The sequence below is a fragment of the Lemur catta genome, chromosome 22, assembly GCF_020740605.2.
Source record: "Lemur catta isolate mLemCat1 chromosome 22, mLemCat1.pri, whole genome shotgun sequence".
Lineage (NCBI taxonomy): Eukaryota > Metazoa > Chordata > Mammalia > Primates > Lemuridae > Lemur > Lemur catta.
Window position 1 is genome coordinate 16,555,860 of NC_059149.1, and position 22,889 is coordinate 16,578,748.

General features: G+C 39.6%; 1 protein-coding gene across 2 annotated transcripts in view; it reads right to left on the reverse strand.

The window, feature by feature from the left end:
- Positions 1 to 22,889, reverse strand: part of DLC1 (DLC1 Rho GTPase activating protein) — a 144,433-nt gene that overhangs the window by 36,033 nt on the left and 85,511 nt on the right. The window contains exon 1 of one of the 2 annotated variants that reach the window (XM_045535837.1): positions 5,820 to 6,197. The exons of the other annotated variant lie outside the window; for it this stretch is intronic. Coding sequence (XP_045391793.1) covers positions 5,820 to 5,856 — 37 coding nt within the window. The 5' untranslated portion in view covers positions 5,857 to 6,197. Of the gene's footprint in view, positions 1 to 5,819; positions 6,198 to 22,889 lie in introns of those variants that run through there. 2 annotated transcript variants of the gene reach the window in all.

Below are 22,889 nucleotides of genomic sequence, written 5' to 3' on the forward strand. Positions count from 1 at the left end.
TTTAGCTTTTTGCCCTGTATTTGTACTATAGCACAGGAAAAAATAACATACTGTGCAAATTGCAGTGCTACAAAAACCTTAAATTAGAAATAAAGGGGTCTGGGACAACAAGAAATTATAAAACCAAACCTGCTCACTTCTATTTTAGTCCATTCTGACAGAAAAAAGAAAATCAAGAAAATGAATGAAAGACCAATGAAAATAAAAACATGGCAGGTACTGTTGAGAGGTATAAGCTACCTCCAGCTATCCCTATGTCTAACCTCAAACAGGAACCATTATTCAATTTGACTTTCTCAGGTTCCCATTAAAAGTAGTAAGAAAAAAATAAGACACTGTCTTCTAGGTGAGCTAAGGAATTACTTTCATAAAAATTGCTTGAGACACCCAGCCACCCAAATGAACACAGTCTATTTGGTCAAATTTTGATTCAGGCATGTCTATTTAGGTTCCTCCAAATACATTTAAGATCTTCATCTGTGTCTGTCCCCATTCTGTTTACACAAAATGGTGACCGGATGGGGTCTGAGGTTCCAGTCAACTCACATGTGGCCTTGGACTAATCACTGAACTTCCCCACATCACAGCTGCCCCTCAGCTGGGAAGAGGGACTGATTTTTCCAGGCTGCTTTTGCTCACTTCTGGACTTTCCCATGAAATGACTTTTACAAATGCACAAGCCCTACATAACATTGCTTTTCTGCACTACGTGGTTTGAAAAAGGGAGTTGTGGATGCTTCCTGAGTTTAGGATTTTTCTAGATACAGGAGGTAAAGATTGCTTCACCATTTCAGCATCTTTTATGTATTTTGTCACTTGAGTGTGACAAATGGTACAGCACGGCTGGAGTGCAGCCCAGTGCATGGGCCACAGGCCATTGCACCTCCAGAGTCTCTTCTTCTACGGTTTCCTTAGTGCTGTGAGCCTGGGAAATGGTACAACCTCAGGGTGTGGAAAACTTTTGTCCCGGAGACATCCTTTAGAGGCTCCTACAAGGAGAAGGAAGGCGCCTTTCTGACAAGCTTCAGGAAGTGACCTCCAGTCCTCTCCACAGGACACTCAAAGGTGGGGCAGAGAGAGAACAAAATGTGGATGGGAGGTGTCAAAGGCATCTGAGGACTCTGGCTTCCCTGACCTCAGCTTTCAGTTAGCTTTTGATTTTCTCCTGGTGGGGGAGGCAGTACACATGAAAGCCTTTTCCAGGTAGACATATGTATGAAGGGAAAACGAGCCTACTTTCCAGAACAAAAAACAAGGATGAATGATGAAGAGAAACTGATTTCCATTGTTTTGGCTTCACTCTAGTAAGGCATTAATAGTTTACCTTTGGGTGCCCAAGCACTTTATTTCCTCACAGGCAGGCATTCAAATATTTTCAGTGACATCTGGGAGAAAGGTTTCCCTTAGAAATAATATTTTGAAATACTCTCACCAAAGAAAGCATTATTCAGGACAATCAACAGAGGTTAGACTTAGAAAATGGTAGCCCAGAACACTTCCTCAAATATTCAAGACAGAGGCTCAAGTCTTTCAGTCACTATGCCCCCAGAGAGGGGACATATGCAAAAATTGTCATTCCTGGACCCTACTGGACCCTAACATTATAGTTCCCTACCTATGAAACACAAGCCCCCCCCCACCCGCCCCCCGCAAACTTCAAAGTAAACTGCAAGGCCCTATAAATGCCATTCCAGAAAACTGACCGCTGCTTGTGAAAGACAAGAAAAATATACAGGCTAGATATATGCCAGGCTTTCTTCCTGTCCACCATTAATTATGATGGCAAGGAAGAAATATCTAGTGAAAAAAATGCTAAAACAGAGTAGGACCAATTAGAGTCCCCCCAAGACTCCCTGCTTGTTATTATTGATTTTGATCATGATAATCCTTAACAATAACACAGGGTCCCACACAAGGAAAAGTGCCAACAGACAGGATGAGCCCCTTCTCAGCCAGGAATCTTAACCTTTCTGCATTAACTGGATCCCTAACTAATTTGAGGTTGAAAGAAAACACCACTGATCACACTCATTCAATGCAGCTACCGTTCCTAAAACATATTTTTAACCTTATAGCACTGTCTTCCTTAAAGGAAGAGTAATGCTGAATTCTCTGCATTCTTCCATATGCAATGGCCACAGAGTCAGAAATAGAGACAATTGTGTAAGTCAGCTCCAGAAAGGCATTTTCCTTCTACTTTCATAGCTAATGGAAAAGAGGAATTTAGGACTATGCTTTTTAGGGCAGAGTGGACATTTATACTCTATGGTTGGGCATTAGTTCACCTTGACCACAACAGGAAGAAAAAAAATTTTTATGTCTTAAATGCTGTATAGATTATTCTTTTGCATTTTAGCCCCCACAGATCCAAACTAAGTATTTTAGGGGGCAGATCCTGATAAAATGAGCATTCTGGGAAAGTAAGAGGTACAATTAAGTTTAGACATTAAAGGAATTAATTCTGTCTCTCTCACTGGATCCCAACTCAAGTAATTCAAATCATTGGACTGTGCAAACATTAAAAATGAAAATCACCTTTCTCCCCAGGTCTGCTTTATAATCTCAAGAACAGTCTGGGCATGACCAGTCACACCAGCCAGTCACACCATGGGGCCAGGTTTTGCTCTGATGTTCTGAAGCACTGAAAATTCAGTCTTTAATGATTTGGCAATATCCAGGGAGGAAGGGGAAACATCTGAAGTTATTTTTACTTTTGCAAGTCTTCTGGTTATACAGGGTGAATGGTAGGGTGGACCAAGTATTGTCTGGAGCCTTTCAGGGTCTTTTTTTTTTTTTTTTGCATGGCCTCATTTCCGTCTTCCTGTTGCTAGGAAGGAGAGTTAAGCATGAGAAACTTGTGTTGACAATACTGGACCATCCTGTCCAGCACAAGGCTCTCTTCAAAAAAGTCTGATTCACTCTACCCACTGTACTTTGGATGTCCCCATTCTTCTGGACCAAATCACCCTTCCCTGAATATTTTCGAATTGCCTGTTTACCCGCCTAAGTCATAAAAAAATACCAATCTCATTTAAACATTGCATCATGGCTTAAAATCTCTATGGGGACACGAAGGGAAACCCAAGTACTTATTTCTGTATTTGAAACCACTTCTTGGAACTTCACCAAGTCTCTGATTGGAAGTCATCTCACTGGGGCCTCTCATATCCCCTGTAAGTCCCATTAATAGTTCTACAAATAAGAATTTAAGTACTATATACATTTTTAAACACACTTCACAGTAATAACTTGTTGAATCATAACACGCTGTTCTACTGATTTGGTATATTTTCCAGGAAGACCCAAACAACTCTTTTACTGTAAAAATGCTCTTAAACTTTGCTTGGTCTTTGCTCTTTGAACCACAGTACAGAACAACAAACAAACAAGCAAAAAAACAAAAGCTTTAGACTGGAGGGCAACCTGCTTTTCACCTTTGTTCTAGAGCCATGAGAAAATCCTTTGATTGGTCCAATGTATTAAAACTTGAAACACTGCCTTCAGTTAGTAATAGTTAATTGCTTAACTGTTTAATCTTTTCACTCTTTAAGGAGTGAGTGGTGTTTCTCATAAGATCTACAATTGGGAAGTTATGATGACAAAAGTCACTGAAACCACTTTTCTCATCCACTCCCGGTAGAGTTGGAGGCTCTGTGGAGGCGGAAAAACGGTCAGTCCCTCTTTCTTCAACTTCCAGCCTATCTGGTGTCACATGTTACCCAGCTTGAATTAAAATAACATTTTTTTGTCAAAAGCAAATTTTTAAAAACAGCTGAGAGAGAAAGTCAGTCGGCTGTGCTTCATTTTAAATTCTCTGAACAGTAGTGCTAATGCAAAAAGTATGTGTCCAGACTTGGGCCACGCTGTAAATCTGGCATTCCACAATAAAAGTTAATACACAAAATCGCCAAGATTTTCTCAGAAAATGTCTCGAAATAACTTCTGTGCGCACATCTGCTAACCATTTGACACTCGTTCCTCAGGACTTCAGTTCTTCCATTAGGGGGGCTGCTGCCTTACAGGGCACCCCTCTGACCATCTGCTGTAGTCTGCAAGCCAAGATGGCACTGGGTGCCTCCCTTAATTCCACACTTACGGTCTGCAAATTATCTCTGCTGAGGACCAGCCTGCAGTCCAGATGGATGGTGAATTAGTCAACCTCTTGGAGCTGCTGATAGATTTACATTCAGAGCATTGCAATCTGCTAGGCTATTATTTTCCCCTCATCCCTTCAGCAAACAGAATTTTGGAGGAAAAAATGTAATTTGAGACTCAGTATTCGGTCTTCTCCAGACCTGTGTTTTTTTTTCTACTCAAATACGTCATTCATACATGCCACCAGCCTAGGCTGCATTCCTCTATCTCACCAGGAGTAGCTGAAGCAATCTCTGAATCCTGAGAATGAACCCATTTGCTAACCACATCGGTTGTAAAAAGACTCACTCAAAGCAAGACGGGATGGGGAAGGGAGGGAAGTGGGACAAAGTCTTGTTCTCCACAATGCAGATTAATGACTACAGGTAAGGGTTTCCTTCCACAGTAATTAGCATAAATTGGGGATTTGTTGAATATCAGTAGGACACCACGCTAAGCACTTCTACTTGCATTACTCATTTGATCCTCACCAACTCCTAGCGCAAAAATAATTACCCTCCCCCGTGGCAGATCAAGGAAGCACAGTGAGGTCGTGTCACTGCCCAGGTTCGCCAAGCCGGCAGGCTGCAGATTTCGACCCTGCCGGCCTCACCCCTGGGCGCTCTCACTCCCCTCGCCCCAAGGCTGTGCGCTGGAAAGATTCGCAGAAACGCAGAAAATTACAAGCAGCAGGGTCGTTTTGCCGCTGCGGGGTGAAGCTCCTTCCAAAGGATCAAAGGCTCGACCCAAGACCCAAGACGTCGGCGGTGGAAACAGGGGCACAGACTGGGGCGTGGGGCAGGGAAGCCGTCGCCTTGCTACGAAAAAGGTCGGGTCTGGCGGCATGCTTCCTTCCTCTCTCCCGCCCAGGGACTTGCTCCGCGCGCTCCTCTTCGGGGCCAAGGGCGTGGGCATCTCCACCGGGCATTTCAGGAACTCGATTCAGCGGCCCCGCACCCGTGGGCGAATTGCATTCTTTCTAACAGGAACCCCTCACTTGCAAGCCACGGGACTTGCTAAATAGCCTCAGCACTCTCCGCGGACCCGCAGCCACCAAACCCAGACTTTCCTGGCCCCCAGTCCGAGTGAATTCCCAGCGTATAAATATCTGACCCAAAAGCCGTCTGAAATGAAAAGAAGTTTTTTAATGAACTTACTTTCAAGTAGTGATTTAAAAAAATTTCACGTGCCACTAGAGTCTAAAATATCCCCAAATAACTCTCAAGAGTCAACGATGATTTTGGACGTGGATGGTGAAGGACTGCAAGCACCAAGCGCGCCACGGTCCCCAAAGGTAGGTAGAAGGCGGTGGCGCTGCGCCCCTCGCAGCCGGCGTCCCCCGCGTCCTCCCCCCGGCCCTGGGCCCCCGACTCTAGCAAGCAGCAAGTTAAGTTAACCTGGGCTTCACTTCATTAGTCGCGGCCGACCCTGAGCCCGCCAGGGTCCCCAGGCAATGGTGGCCAAGGGTCATAACCCGAAATTCAAACCTCCTTCCCCAAACTGCGACCCCTGCTTTCCCCACACACCACCTCCGAGAAACTCGGGCGACTCCTCAGAAAGCGTTTCAAAAGCACAGAACGACAGGCACCGACTTGGCAAGACGAGATGACATTTTCTCCGCAGCGGGTCCCCTCCGCAGCTGGCTCCCCCGGCTGGCCCGACAGCAAGGCACAGGTCTAGCTTACGTGTTAGGATCATGGTGTCCGGCTTCTCTCTGCACATCCAGCGCGGCCGAAGGCGGCAGGCGCACTGTGGGGAAGTCGAGGCAGGTCGAGGCAGCTCGGCTCCTGCGTCTGGACACACCGCAGCACCCGGGACGCGCGCCCTCGCGGTGCTCAGCGCATCCTTGCTCGCCTCTCCCTGCCCCTCGCCACGGCCCCAAAAGAACGCGGGCTTTTCTAGAGATCGCAGAGGGACAGCGCTCAGGGAGCTGGGCGAGCAGCTCGCAAGCGATTGCTCCTGCTCCGGGGAGGTTCGGCCATGGCCGGGACACAGCCACGCGCCCTCCCTCCAGCAGCTGGAGCGCACAGGCTCTCGATCGCCCCGCCGGCAGTGCCCTCCCGCTGGGCCCACCCCCGAGAGGCGGGACCAGACTTGGCAGCGTTGCCTCCTCCGGGCTGCGGGGGTCCCAGGCCGCAGCCCGGGGCTGTGCTGTGACCCCGCCCCACTCCCGGACTCCGCCCGGCCCCCGCCACCTCCCCGCGGTCTGGGTCGCCTGCCGCAGCCACGGGCCGTCCTCTGGCCCCGCCCCACCCCGCCCTGTGCCGCCTCCGCCCAAGGCTGGAATGTTTTCCCCCTCAGTGGCCTGCACGTCCGCAACGGGAAGCGCCTAAAAGTCGCCAACTATTGGCCCCAGGTGCAAAGGCAAAAGGCACGAGGCATTTACTTGGCGGGGCTGTCCCGGCTAGACGCTGGGGCACCGTGCCCTTTCCCTCTATCTTGTTCTTGGTGGCTCTGCGCACTTTTTACCCTATGTCATTCTGCCTTTCATCCTGGTGGGACGCGCCTAAATTTGCGGGAACAGAGAAGCGGAGAAGTAGGGATGGACCAGCGTTTCCCGATGTGTAAAATGGAGAGAAGAGTACCTGTCCCTTGGACAGTCAACATTCATGGCTAACGCCCGCAGGGGTACAGAACGAATGTAGGTAATTAACACTGCCTTGGAGGGATTGAGCTTTTGCTCAGCACGCATCTAGTGTCACAGCTAGTGTTTCTCAAACTGGCCCTTGGGCCACAATCCTAAAGCACAATCTTCATTTTTTACAAGCTCTCAGGTGATTCTCATGCACTGTAATTTGAGGGCCCCTAATACAAGAGAAAGCCCCATGGTTAAAGATAACAATCAAATACAATTGCAGTAAGATTTTTAAACATCCAGGTCGGGATTCCATGAAAATTTACTTTGTAGTTAATTGATGCTTTCTGCCTGTTATTAATATCTCTGGGCAAGGAAAACTACTGACGCAAACTCATTCATTCAACAAATACAGAGAGCATTTACTATTATCATGTGCCAAACACAGTTCTAGGCTGGAGGAGACAGCAATCAGCAAAAGACAAAATTATCCCTTCCCTCCTGGAGTTTATTATTGGTGGGGAAGATGTACAATAAACAAAACAAATAGGTGAAATATATATAGTGTGTTGGGGGAGATATATAAAGCACAGGAGCGGGCAGAGGAGCTGAAGAGGAGCACAATTTGTCTTTAAATGGGGTAAATTCAAATGGGAGAATTTAGTCTCTCTTAATTATAGTTTAAAAGGTATTGATTTCATAGCCATATCATGGTACATATATGACTCTTCTCCCCACCCCCACTCCCATAAATTTTGATAAAACAAAAGAAAAATATTAACTCCAACACTGGCCTCTTAATTTACCCAAACCAGGATTCAGCTCTGAAGAGTATGGGGTTTCGCCATTCAACAGATATTTCCAGGACTTTGACCTACTTAGAACAGCTGGGGGCACAAAGGTAAGCAAAGGCAGGTCTGGCCTCTGCCCACTCAGAGTTTGCAGTCTGTTGGGGGAAGCAACAAGGGCGTATGAAAAGGAAAAAGAAATGCTGTGAGAGTCCAGGAAATGGGGACCTGACTTGGCCCAACAAGATGCAGCTGCCCTCTCGCAATTGTGGGAGCTGGAGGAACTGTCCAAACACCCACAGTTGCCAGCAAGGGGGAGCATGATTCAGGGGGAAGTCTGGAAAGTATGGGTAAGAACTTTCAGTTCCCTTTATCCTTAACAGAGACAGTGACAAGGCATTTTAATAAATGAAAGCATCCCATAATCAGATTGGCATTTTGAAAAGATCACTCAGGCCGCAGTGTAAACCTCAAACTTAAAAAATGGGGGTACACCTCCCAAACACCCCTAATTTCTCTTATTTGTTAAATTTTAAACCTTTAAAATACAGATACGTTAAGCATCTCCCCCCAAATACGCCAGTTCTCAGAATCTATTCTTAATGTGTATTATTTGCTTGGTAAAGTTATATTTTTATTTAATTAGGTTTCTAGGAGTCTGTACATCCCTACTATACCCCATCCCCACTCAGCATTCATCTTTCCAGAATAAAACATGCTAATCCTTTCTTCCCTTCTTGTTCAAGCTCCATTGCTTTGTCCTTGAATATTGAGAAATATTCTCTGAGTCTTCTCTAACATCACTCTGGACATTGTGTCATGTGGTTTATCATCTAATAATACTAATAATAACTCCTAAATCATTTTTCTTGGTGACGCATTGGTTTGCATTTGACCTTCACTGAATCTCATTTTCTTCTACTCTTTGGTTTGTTGACATAGCCTATGACCAGGGCCAAGCCCCAATTTTAATAGTTTTAATGCTTACTCCTGTTAGAAATGGACATGCTACATTTTGAAGGCTACTACACTTACAGATAGTGGTTGGAAACATGACTTTTGGAGTAGGCTGCTTACCAGCTTTATGAGGAATATGTTATATAGTCTCTCAAAACTTCAGTTTCTTCATTTAAAAAAGGAGGTAGTATTATAATAGTGCATACTTTATGGGGTTTTATGAGGATTGAATAAGATGATACACATAAGTGCTTAGCACATAATAAGCACTCGATAATGTTAGCCATTATTATTATATACTATTAAATGGGCACATTAAACTATATCATGAAATTCCTATTTAAATGATCATTCAGGAAAAGATTAAAATAAAACAAGACCTGACTTTAACCTTTGTGAATGTGAGGAATCCTTACAAGCTGGGGGAAGGAAAGAGTGAAAAAGTCATTGAATGTCAACAAACAGTGGTGCTTTACCAGCTGAAAGAGGGTCCTTGGGCCAGCTCAGAGTCCCTCCTCTTCGTTTAACCTTCAACTCATCGGCCAAGATTTCATTTGTCTGGCAGATGACGTTAGACTGGGTTTGTTAGCTGTTTGGCATTGAGATTTCAGTATTGAAACACTGGACTCTAAGAGGCAGGAATTACTTCTGCAACATAGCCCATTTTTCCGCCAGTAGTCTGTGGTCCTCTGAAACCCCTTCAATATATCAGAATGAAAAGCCATCACAGACTCATCAGACATTGCTGTTGTTAATTATTTGTTCTCAGTGGCAGATGAATAAAAAAAAAAAAAGATTTGGCACAAGGACCTGTGCTGTTTATTTCCTGCCATGTTCTTTCCTCAGCTTGGGCACCAGCTTCTTGGAGGCTATTCACAGAGGTGTCCACACTTACTATATTTGGATGTTTTCCCATTCATCTGTGGTATCAAGGAAAGAAAAATCACAGAGCTAACTCCTAAACTGTGTGGCAGAAGGTGGAGTAACTAAGAGGGCTACTCTCTTTGGTTCCTATTCTATTTTAATAATTGATACTGTCCAAGGATACTCTCTTGCATTTTTTCCCACTATAACGTGCTAAGAAATTCTCAAGTGTTTACAGGCACTCAGGCAGGTGATGCTGGGGAGAAAGCAAGCCACAGTGGGATGGTGAGAACCGGGAAGTCCAGGACCCCTCTAAAAGGACAGCCATCAGTTGGGCTCACTTGCTTGTTGACATGTGTTAACGGAGCAACTCCAATATAACAGAGCAAGATTTTCCCATACTCCCTGTGTTTCTTTTTTAAATATCAGATATCCCAATTTTTGGATGCTGGCACCTAACTTAAAAAAAAAAATCCATTCCAAGTAATTTCAACATTGGGCTTCATTTTAGCCCTGGGGCAACCAGTTTAAACCTCTGCTCTAGTGATACGAGCCAAGCAACCTCTTTGGAAATTTATTTCTCTCCCTTAGGAATTAAAAGACTCCTCTGCACTTGGAAAATGTTGTAATAGAATTTGTGCTCAATGGAGCATTGTGAAATTACTGGGGAAAATAATTTTTATTTGTAATGTTCAAAGGAAATATGACAAAGAATAGAAAGTTTTGAAAATGATTTTAAATGGTATTCAATTAAGGAAAGTAATTAAATTTGAAAGTGAATGGCTGTCCTTAAAACCTTCATTAATTTTTAAGCTTCAGTGACCCCAGTCTGGGCTCTTCCCCCACTCTCTACCCTAACTGGTATTTAGCTTTTTCAGAATTTTTTAAAAAACCAAATGATGCGGTGGAGGATGGAGAAAGAAGAGAAGAAAAAAGGGGCTTAGGCAGTGAAGTAAATTCATTTCCTTTTAGTTTTAACTAGAGTTCTCTTGTTCAGTCAGATCTTTTTTGACTACAACTTTTGAACAATCCAAGTTCAAAATATGAGGATGGTTAATTTAGTCTCCCAGTGATATTTTAATGAGGGGTGGGGGGAAAGTCTGTTGTTCCTGTGTACATGTGATATGTCTAATTTTTGGATAGTCATTTACATCCCAACTATGAACCAGCCTAGCATAGTACTTTTGTCATTCAATAAATATTTACTGAACCCTAGAAAAGGCAGTGTGTTCAGTGAAACCAAAATGAACATGAAGAGGCAGCTTGTGCTGAGCTGAACACTGGCGGGACAGCTCTTAGGCAGAAAGCAGGAACAGGTACAATTCTGGAATGGAGTTCAGTGGGGGGTGGGAACATGCTGCAGTCTCCATCCTGACTTGACAAATCAATGGGCATGCTTTCCTCAGATAGTTACAATATTTGACAGTAGAATTTCCTTTTAAAGGCTATTTTATGTAAAGGCTCAGGTGTTCGATTAGCTCAAGGCCTCCTTGCCAAAAATGGCAGAGAAGACATGGACCCAGGAGTGCTGGTACCCGGTGCGCACTTCCATCATCCCCAACATCCATTTGATCTTTGCCAAGGACTGCTCTCATTCTCTCATGTGGCCCCTGACTACACACACACAAAAAAACAAGCAAGTAAAAAGTAGAAAAACTGCGATCATTTTTGACTTCTAAAAAGCAACTAGGCTCCTTTCCCATGGAATTAACCAATTGAAGTGGCATGGTAAAATGTATATAACATAAAATTTACCACCGTAACCATTTTAAGTGTTCAGTTTAGTGGCATTAAGTGCATTCACATTATTGTGCAACCATCATTACCATCCATCTCCAGAACTTTTCATCACCCCAAACTGAAGCTCATAACATAAAATTTACCATTCTAACCACTTTTAAATGTAAATTCTCCTCTTTCACCAGTCTCTGGGAACCACTATTCCACTTTCTGTCCCTAAGAATTTGACTAATCTAGGTATCTAACATAAGTGGAAACATACGTTTGCCCTTTTCTATCTGGCTTATACTGGTTAAATATTTTAATGTTTTTTTAAACAAGTTATATATATTTTTTAAAGTATCTATTTAGTCCTATAGCTTTTTTTGGATGAAGCATTTTGTCTTTTCTTGCTGATATATAAGTTTTATGTATACATTAGAGATATTAATCATTTATCATCTATTATAAAATATTTTTACTAGTTTGTCATTTACCTTTTATGCTTATTAGCTTATGATATTAAAAAATTTAAAAGCTTCAAACAAAATCCAAAGGTCTTACTTATTTACTCTTTCCAATTATTAACTAGGTGTTTGCTTAAGTTAGTTTTCCCTATATGGTTTGAAACCAGCAAGGCTTAAGGCACAAATTCAATTTATAAAACTTAGTTATTTGATGCATGGGATTTTTTATTTTAAGTTATAATTTTCATGATGTACCCCCAAAATACTCTAGCTGTCTTAATTTGTGTTTTTCTGTCTCCCCTAGTATCACGTATAGATGCCTTGCCTAGAGTGAGGTCTTCATAAGGACCTGCTGCTAAAAAGTAGGAAGATCAGGATATAAGTTAGGGATCCAGGGGCACTGAATTTTTGAGAAACTTTTTGACTTTCAAATTTTCCATAAGTACAATGTGTATGTGTGCACGTATGTATCTACTAACATCTTAGAAGATCTATAAATTTTTCAAGAACTAAATATAATGTTGAGATGGCATTTTTAGCCTTTCACTTTCTCAATGAAATAAAACATTTTCTTTCTACTGCCTTGTTTCAAAGAGTCATGTATGTGGTTGCCTCTAAACTCTGGCTTTTAAAATCAATATCAAGATGATTCTAAAACATCTGTGCAAATAAAAGTATCCACCAGAATTCTGAAAATTCGAGTGGGATCACCCATGAGTTTGTTTCCACTAAGGAGATGTTTTGTGTTCATCTGAACTATATATTGCACCTTCTTTCTGGTGGACCCTGAAATAAAGATACTGTAGGGTGGGTTTGGGCAATTGCCTGAAAAATAATAAACAGTTCTCTTTCTTAGCTGCTAACTACAGCATGTTGGCCATTACAGTGTTATTTCTGGAAACCCCTACACAGCTCCAGATCATTAACTCACTTTAATAGTCAACAGGAGAAGGGAGCTGCAGTATATCTTCAAGATTGGCTTTTTATGTGTAACTAACTCAGTCAACTATCTCTTATTGATGCAGTTGAATTAAGCTGAATTTTGGGGAACTGCAAGACAAAACATTATACATTTTTTAAGAGCAGACCTGGCAACAAGACTCATAAATTTTGAAAGACGGACATTTGAGGATTTATCACTAGAGAAAGGATGAGATCTTATGTCTCTTACACAGATACTCTGTTGCTGGACAAACAACTATTTCTCTACTCGTGGTTGGCATCTTTTTGATGGGCCAACAAAACAAACAAATAAATGGCAAAAACAAAACAAAAGATCAGAAAAGCCCACTAAATTTTTGTTAGTTTTTTTGGTCTTCACTGGTTTTTGTTTGTTGGTTGGTTGGTTTTTGAGACAAGTTCTTGCTCTGTTGCCCAGGTTGGAGTGCAGTGGCGTGATCATAGCTCACTGCAGCCTTGAACTTCTGGGCTTAAGCAATTCTTCTGCCTTAGCCTTCCTAGTAGATGGGACTATAGGTGCGTGCCATGGCATCTGGCTAATTTTTAAAAAAATTTTTGTAGAGACATGGTATCCCTATGTTGCCCAGGCTGGTCTCAAGCTCTTGGACTCTAGCAATCTTCCCACCTCAGCCTCCCAAAGCATTGGTATTATAGGCATGAGCCACTGTGCCCAGCCTCACTTAATTTCATAACTGAGTTCTCAAGATGTCTGAATCTCTAATAAAAATAAAAATACAAATATAGCTATATATTTTTAAGTAGAGTTACATCAAAAACATTATGATATGGAAAAGTTGAACACAAAAGGACAGAAAAAAATATACCACACAGTTAACTTAGGAAAGAAAAATTAGTATAGCTACATAGATATCAGAAATAAAAGGCCTTAATTTAAAAAGGGCTATAAGTGTTGAAGAGGGTTACTACACAACACTGAAAAGTTCATTTAATAAGGAAAATAAAACTATTCTGAACATGTGTGCCCCTAACAAAATAACCTCAAAGTTTACAAAGCAAAAATTGGTAGAATTAGAGGGAGAAATTAACAAATACATTGTTGGGAGATTTTAACAGACTTCTCTCAATTTTGGATAGGTTGAGTAGATAAAATCCAATAGAAAAGGTTTCAAGATCATGTACAGATACATGTACCCATCAATTAGGACATACACATTCTCAATGCTGCAATATGAAGAACAAAACAAAACAAAACAAAGGCACTGACCATATACTAATCCATAAAGCAAATCTCAACAAATTTCAAATAGGTGATATCATATTGACCACTGTGGTGATTTTGAAACATGGCCACAAAATCTTTGGCAATCCTCTCATCAAAAGGTGTCATCAATGGCCCCCTTTCTCCCCCTGCATCCAGGTGATCCTTTCTGATCTTCAAGACCATAATTATCTGCCACTGTACCTATACTAGATTTACAATTTAAAATGCCAAATTCTCAATGATGAGATCTCATATATTTCTGGCAGAAAGTTATGTTGATACAACCTCTTAGGAAAACAAGTTGATATTCATTTTAGCTGAACACTAACTATGTTATGACCCAGGGATTCTGCTCTAAGGGATGAACTCTAGAGAAACTCTTGCATATGTGCATCCAAAAAACTCAAGGCTGTCTACAGTAGCATTATAATAGGAAAACTGGAAATAATCCAAATGACCATCAACTAGAGAAAAAAAATCTTTAAAAATGGTATATTTACACAGTGAAAATATTACACAGCAGTGAAAATAAATGAGCCATAGCTACACGTTCATAACAACATGGATAAATCTTTGAAAGAATGTTGAGTGAAACATCAAAATTAAAAAGAAAGTACATACGTAATAAAAAATTAATAAAATATGAAGGGAATGATAAAATCAGAATTCAGGATGGCGATTTCCTCTAGGGCAAGGCAGGCATACTGGATGGGGAAGAGCACGTGGGTAGCTTTGACAGGAAAGAGAAATATTCCAGTTCTTCATCTGGGTGATGGATTAAAAGGTGGTGTGTTATTGTGCCTCATAACTTTTATGCCACAGGATCTTAAAATACACTGTAAAATATACAGTTGTAGCTAAATTATGCTGTTTTACTTATGTCTTAAAAGGACTGTTTCTCTTTTAATCAATACTATAATAGTTATCCTCTGTTGTGTTGTTATTGGAAAGTTCCAGACCTAGTGAATTGATGATACTGAAAATAATAACCATTAACTTTTCAATATCTAAGTTTATAAGTTATTAAAATTAATCCCCAAATATGTCCTGTTTCTTCCTTTTCACATCATCAAAGCCAAATATTATTATTAACAATAATAATAACAGTAGTCTTAGTAATTTGATTCTGTAAAGGAACATCCACTTTCCAATGTTCATATCAACTCTATTTTCATAACATGGCATCTAAGACATGGGCCTTCCATATTTATTTCAGTTCTGTGTTTTAAAAAAAGTTGACATTATTACTGTTGCTTGTGCTATTAGAATGTTTAAAGTTGGGAGGGTAAAGTCTGAGATTGAGTTATATATAGAAAGGTTGATAATATTCTTCAGCACAAAGAGCCACAGGGAAAAACAAACCAGGAAATTTGATCTAGAAGCCAAAGGACATTCCTGGTTAGTTTTGACTTGACTGAGCCCTCATCTCATATAGCTTTGCTCCTAAATAATGATTTGAAATCTGCATGGAATTTAGAAAGAATGAAGGAATGCTGATTAACGTAGTATAAATTTCAACTATCTCTGGGACAATCAATCTTAATTTAGGCAAGATGAAGACAAAAGCTTTTATCAGCATCCTCCAAACAGTGTTGAAAATGAATCAGTTGGCTCACAATTTATATATGTTTTTCTTCATTTGCCTGGTATGGTGGTTTGCATACCTGTATCTAGGGGCCACACATCAGTAAAAAAAGAAAAAAAATTTTTTTTTCCTCCACTAGGCTGTCCTAGAAACTGAACATATCAGTTGTATCTTTTGGATTTTTCCTCAGAACTGAGTTGCTAAATAATACTGCCAGTCTCCTGGGGGAGTGAGGGAATCTAACCCAAAACTCTGACCTAAATACATCTCCAGGAGAAAACTGAAGAATGATAAAGGAAGCATCAGCCAACTTCCCTAAATTAGTATGTGTGGATTTCTTTTTCCCCTTTTCAAAATGAATTCAGTGTTTCTCTGTACTAACAGCTCTTGGACCCAAATTGCTCTACCCAGCAGCTTTTATTTCTTCTCTCACCAATCTGAAATCTTAAAATCTGAAAAGGAAGTTCTTTCATACAGTCTCAGATCTTGTGACTGATGGTGACAATGCTAATCTGCATATTCTGCAGTTATGGAGAGGCAGGAGCCTTTACTTGAAAATGAAGTGTGTGGTGGAGAAAGTCTGCTGCAACCGTGGTTATGGCTGGAATAGTGCTTACCAGCATACTCTGTGCGTGAGAAAGTAGGGTTTTGGGGTCAGCACGTGCAATTTTTGTTTCTAGGCCACTAACAACTAACCAGGGCCTGTAGGGAGAACTTCAACAACTATTAATAAATCTATGTTTGTGTGTGTTTGTGTGTGTGTGTGTTTATGTTATACAAATGGGGCACAGACATGCTAGTATTTCTTCCTTGGTAACATTTGCAAGCTTAACAGTTTTTTTTCTAAAGGCCTAACCTGGAGCTTGTAGGCTCTATACTCTCACTTCTCATTCTTCTAGGCATTTCCTTGACAGCAAATGCCAAGTTGGCCAGTAATGGGGTGATAATATTTTTATGACACTAATTGAAAATCTCTGAGCAGAATCAAAGTACAGAGGCACAATCTCAATTGTATTTATTGTCCTCACAAAGCTTAACTCAAATACATTTTCAGACCTCCTCTGTTTGTACTTCCTAATTCAAATACTACCCCAGAATTAAGTTCTTTTTCCTAGCTTCTTGGTCATATATTAGCCCCGATTTTTTTAAGTTTATTTACTTTTATTTTATTAAAAAAAGTTTTTTTTTAGAAATAGGGGTCTCACTGTGTTGCCCTGGCTGGTCTCAAACTCTTGAGCCCTGTTCTTTTCCTTTAATTTTCTCAAGATTTTAAAACAGCAACTCTCCTCCCTCATTATATTCAGAGGATTAACAACCCCTCATTTCCTACTCCCAGAACTTGCTCTGAAACAGCTTTTCTCTCCTAGGGACAAACTATCTGACTCAGTATCTCTTCTTACTGCCTAGCCATGTATTGAGGCAATGCTCTTGTCCTTGTCAGGTCACGAAAACATAATATTTGTCCTGTCTTTTACTCCTCACCTCGGTCTACACAATCCCATCAGAGTCCTTCCTGGCTCTATGTGGGCCCATCTGCACCTTCACTCTTTCTGGCCAAGTATGAACAACATTACTATTTCTCAAGCCCTCTTTTACAGTTGATTACTTTTCCTCCATCTTCAGAAAGGCAAAGAGATCCTACATACTTGGCCAGTCTTAACCACTAGTTGGAAGAACATCTGTACATAGGAAGGAATGAGATATAAACAAACTTCAGTCTGGGCTGTCTAGGGCTGGAATAAAACAGGTGATTGTGAGACAAAAGGCTCCATTAACAGTCCCTGGGGGCATCAGGCCTCCTGTTTGCACTTGGTTTGGGAAGACTTGCTTAAGTGAATTACTCTCAAAATCCAAAACTGGGACTTCATTCTGCTGGTAACCACATACATGTTTAAAGAACTCTTCCTAAGGATATAATAGGCATTTCCCAAGACCTGTTGGCTCCAGGCCAGTTTTAAATCAGCCATTTGTCTCTGAAGGGTGTTGTATTGCCCATAAAACCAACACCACCTGAATGTCTGGGATGTGTACAAGTGTGTGTGTGTGTGTGTGTGTGTGTGTGTGTGTGTGTGAATATATACTCCCTCAGCCCTCTCAGGCCCCTTAAAAGAAAAGGAGAGGAAAGATAGAACTATGGGTTGGGTCTGGGGATGTTCTATAGCTTGTCATATTACATCTATTTCTAACAACCTTTTTTTATTAGAAGAAAGTTTAATGAGTGTTTTCTTTTAAAGTTCATCTAACCTTTAATGTAATCAAGGAGTCATAACCAAAGAGAACTGTCAGATAATAAGAATTGCAATGGTTTGCCCAGCAGGCATGATTATTCCTTTAAAAGTGTGATTTTTTTTCTTCTAATTACATTAGGCAGTGATTGGGAGGATGGTGACCAATAATAAGGGTTTCATTGTCTCTCTTTTTTTCTTTGTCACCAATACTCTAATTACTCACTCCGTTGCTAACAAGGAGCTATGGACAAGCCATAGTTTGTGACCCTGATCATGTGACTTGCTGATACAGACACAGATTGTGCGACACATGACTGGCTGTAAACACAGGAGCCTGGGATGGCTTTAATATCCTCTTAGACAGAAGCATGACAGATTAGTGGGGGACTCCTTCCTTCACAGGAAACCAGGCCTCTGGCTATAGCTTTGTCTTTAACTCAGTCTTAGATCTTTATAAACACTTTCCCCCTGAACTTTAAAGGACCCATACTTTTCAGCAAAAGTTTAATGTGCATGAAATGAAAACTCAGATAAAGGGTTCAAGCATAAAATCTGATTGAAGGGTCTGATTTCTCAAGATGCCTTCTACAAACTCAGACTTGACGTCCAGAAAAATATTTCAACAGAGAACATGTTTCCCTGGAGAGAATACCAGCCTTAAAAATGCATGAGCCTTTATAAGTAGTATTGAAGCTTAATTGTTTTAAAGAAATATAACAACTTGCTACATTCTATTACCAACAGGTTGTAGCTGAGGTCCTCACTGAAGTGTCTCGAGTAAGAGATGTCTACAGATAAAGCAGGATAGTTGGGAGGTGATAACTAAGACTTACTGGAATTGAAACCATATGATGATGAAATATCTGTGGAAGATGAATTATGGAGAGGAGAATTTCAATCCCTATAAACCATGGGTAAAGATCTGTGGGCAGATGTTTGGAGAAAGTGGACTCAAAAACTTAAAAAGCAGGAAAACACAAAGAGGACTCTACATCAAAAAAGCACATGGTATTTACATGGGAAGAGAGCATTTGCAGATGTCAGTTCTCCCTTAATCTGTCAGTTTAATGAAATGCCACTAAAAACACCAATGATATGATTTAAGCATAATGACCATTAATATACATTCAATGCTATCTATGTCATGCACTGTTTTCATATATTAAATGGTTTAGTCCCTACAATATTATGATTATAAATACCCTCATTTTATAGATGAGGAATTTAGGAAGAATTTAAACAACTTTCCAAGGTCACATAGCCAGTAAATAGCAGAACTGATGTTCAAACACAGACAGGCTCCAGAGCCTCTATGTGTGTTTAGGCATTATCTGTACTTTCAAGTCAATGGCACTGAATAGTGATTCTAGAAATTTAGATTTTTTTTAAATGTAGCACTGCATATCAGGGGAGGAGAAGACAGATGATTATTCAATACCTGAAGTTGAGACACCTGGGTTGCCATATGGACACAGATAAAGTTGACCCCTAGCCTACTCTTTACACCAAAGTATTTTTCAAATGTATCAAAGGTTTAAAAGTGTAAAACAAAACAAAAATGATCTGAAGAAAATCTGGGGGTGACCAAAGAGCAGAGGTGGAGGAAGATTTACTTTTTATTCTATATTACATTGTACTCTTTACATATACTATTTGCATATATTGTCTTTTAAAATTAACTATTTTAAAAGAAGGAAAAGAAAGTGGTAGGGATGCCTACTATGTGTGTAGGAATAAATGTCGTGCATTCAAATCTGTTCCTGTAGGTCAGAGCTCTAGGGTTTACTCTAACCCAGAAAAATATGGTTGTATTTTATCTATTTCTATGTGATATCACAGATAGTCTCCTTTTTATGATTTCTTATTAATTGAACAGTATGAACGTTCCCTCCAGGCTTACCAAATAGTCACAGGGTTGCTTTGAGTGAGAGACTGTGTTTGAATCCTAAGTATGTTTTGTGAGGCAGAGGCTGATTCTTTAGAGAAGTCTAGAGACTTCAAAAAGTGACAACATTGCCAGATTTTCCAAAGTTTACATAACTCTGGTCTATAAGAAGTATTCTGAAATGGCACAAGAGATACCAGCTAGTCATCATTAATAGTAGTTGACAAGTTTGCATGCTTTTCTTGACAGATACCATTCACTCTTTTGGGTTCTTCTGCAAAGTTTTTTGGGTAGAACTCAATAATTCTGAGTTTATAAATATATAACCAAAAGAGATGATTCAGTATATTTGACCAGTTTCAATGGTATTTAAAATAAATTTTAATTAAAGCATCTTTGTTTAGTGATGTTACAGATTTTTCTTATTAAATGAAGCAATGGTTTCAATTTTTATGGACTACTAACACAACTATTAGAAATAAGTTGATTCCTACTCGTATTATCAGTTTTAAAAAATCTGATTGTGAGCTTTAACATAAAATTAATCCTTTATTTTTATTATGCTTAAGAAATGTGCATATGTAACCACCCAAGACTTCATCAATTATCTGAAAAGCTGCTGCTTGGGGAAAATTAGTTCATTAGAAGAACTTGTTTTAAGGTTATGACTTAATAAATCGTGGTAACTATTTTGACCACAACACACTTTAAGGTGCATTTCTTCCATTTTGCCTCTGTACATTTTCCCTCTCCTACAAATGCTCTGTTCTCTGCTTTAAAATTTTTAAATTCATTCTTTATTGCATAGTCACACATATTTAGTGTAGAAAAAAATAGATAAAAAATAGATAACTCAGATCATCAAAGAAGAAAAAAACCTAGAAAAACCACTCCATTTTTCACTTAGAAATGAACACTATCAATATTTTAATATGTAGATAAGGGAAATCTATTGTCAGTCACTGTTTTTTATTTTTGCAAATTAGAAAACTTATAAATGTAATAAACTCAAGTTTAAAAAATCAAATGTGAAACTGAATGAACTCAAAAGTCAAATTCTTCTATCTATTGAGGAAGTTAGTGTGATTATTCAAATCATTTTCTGTGCAATCACTAGTATATTCTATGTATTCTTTTTCTGTACGTGTATATATGTATACAAACACCTTTTTTCTTCAGTAATTTCTATGCAAACTGTTCTACAACTTTTTTCTTAAAAAAAGTGTATGTCTACATCAGTGTATAAATGTATCCAATTTCTTTTAAAGTTTGCATAGGATTCTGTTATATGGCTATACTCTAATTATTTAACTAGTCTTCTATTGATGGACATTTATATTGTATGCGGTTTCTTACTGCTACAACCCTCCTTCAGTAAATATTTTGGTGCCTGTAGGTTTTATACAGTGAGCACATGACAAAACCACCTCTTCCAAAAAATAAACAAAAAGAAAAAGAGACTATATGGCTGGACATCAACATTTTTAGCCTTAGAATCTTAAATACTACAATTATAGTTTATAATCCTAGTTTATAACATTTTTAGGCTAAAAATCTATATTTTATAAAAAGAAATCATATTTGCCAAAACATATTTTCAGTGCTTCAGGAAGTTCACTAATGAAATGTTAAGATAAATGATTTTAGTTAAATAAAACTTAAACATTCTATTTGTTTTATAAGTTTCCATATATTTTAAAATAATACTGTTTGCTATACTAATTTGTAATTTGAGGGCCCACATCATGACTTTGTTAAAAATCTTGCTATTTTAGAATTACCCCCAAATCTGAGGTCTCCTGGTAAATAACACTTACTGATGAAAACACAGTAAAGATCTCATTTAATAGTTCACACGAGGAGTAAAAGAGCCCAAAGCTGCAGGCCAGTAGTAACGTTAACTGAATATATTCACTATGGGCCAAAGCCTATAAAATGAAATGAGAAACCTTCTAACTAGTTTTTTCTTTTAATAAAAGTGAAATATTTTTAAATAGTTGAACTGGAGACTAGCCCTATTTCATTTCTCATTTTGAGTCCTAATTTTTTAGATGTTTTTAAAAGTAGCATGCTCTTTAGATTTACTCTGAATATAGCATCTTTTGTTTTCTGACTTTTAAAATTGGAGAAAAAAGTGACAGTTAATTTTCTTGTTGCTTTGCTTAATCAGCAAAGAGCATCAATCCAGCAACCTAGGAAAGACATGACTACAGTATTCAAAATTAACAATCTTTGAAATACAGTACTATTCTTTTCTATTAGAAAGTTAGCTTGATTAATATATTATTAACCTTATTATTAACCAAATGTCCCTACCTTTACACCAAGCTGTGTCCTAGGACAACTTCCTATTATCTATATCATGGCCAAAATGCCGTCCCACAGGATCCAAGTTAGAGTCACACAAAGGATATTGAGTACATAGTTTTGTTTTGTTCTGAATTTCTTCCCACTGTGCCAAATGATTACAAGGTTACAGGGTTAGAGTGTGCTGGGTGCACCAGATGCTTTTTATATATTAGCTTTAACTTTGCCTCACATTGTTCTGCCATGTAAGACACCCTGAGGAAAACTCTTCTCTTCCTTCCCACCAAAGCCTAGAGAGAGCCATCAAATATTTTCTCTCGGAAATTGTGACTCTTGAGTCATTGGGGGGCTATGTATTCACACACTTCCCATCCCTTCCTTCCAGGGCTTAATCATAGCTGCTGGTTAGGAGAAGGAAAGGGTGGGTTCCCACATTTATAAACTCTAGAATGAAAGGTTATACAAAGTCCAAGCACCTTTCTATCTGATCTGGCTAAAGAGAATGTTTGCAACTCAAAAGTCAGAGATCTTAGGTGAAGAGTTTGCTCAGAACATCTCCAGGTAGGATCCAGCCAGCGCCTAATAACTATTAGATCTATCCAGGGGCAACTTTATGCTCTGCCCCTTTTAAAGCAGAAACCTTCCTGAAGTCAATGTATATTTTCTGTGAATACATTCAGTATAGAAAGAATCTATTGCTTTTGTGAAAGAATAATCTTTTTTTTTTTTTTTCAGGTATGAGGGTTAAAGCAAAATTCCAGGATTAACTTCAGTGACTGGAATTTGATTCCTAGACAGGAAGTGTAAACAACTGTGTGGATGGTGTTCACGCAGAACTGTGAGACTGATTTTACCGGGAGCTCTTTGCAACTCGTCATGCATGTCGTGCTGACCTTGCAAACTTAATTACCTAAGTCATAAGAGGCAGGATGCCTACTTCTCTGCACCATAACTTACAAATCAAAACCAGTTACCCAGTGAAACTGTCTTTTCCCCTTTTTGGTATAAACGGTCAAGTCTGGAACACTTGTATGACATGAAGAAGTCAAAGAATCTTTGACGGTAAAAAGGAAAAATCTTACATGCAACTGCTCAGGGTTAGAGGCAGGGTTAGACAAAGTGCAAGGAAGTGAAATTGAGCCTTGAAGGGGTTTGGGAAGAAAAGAAAATCTCCACAAAGAAGAACGTGTTTTTTTGC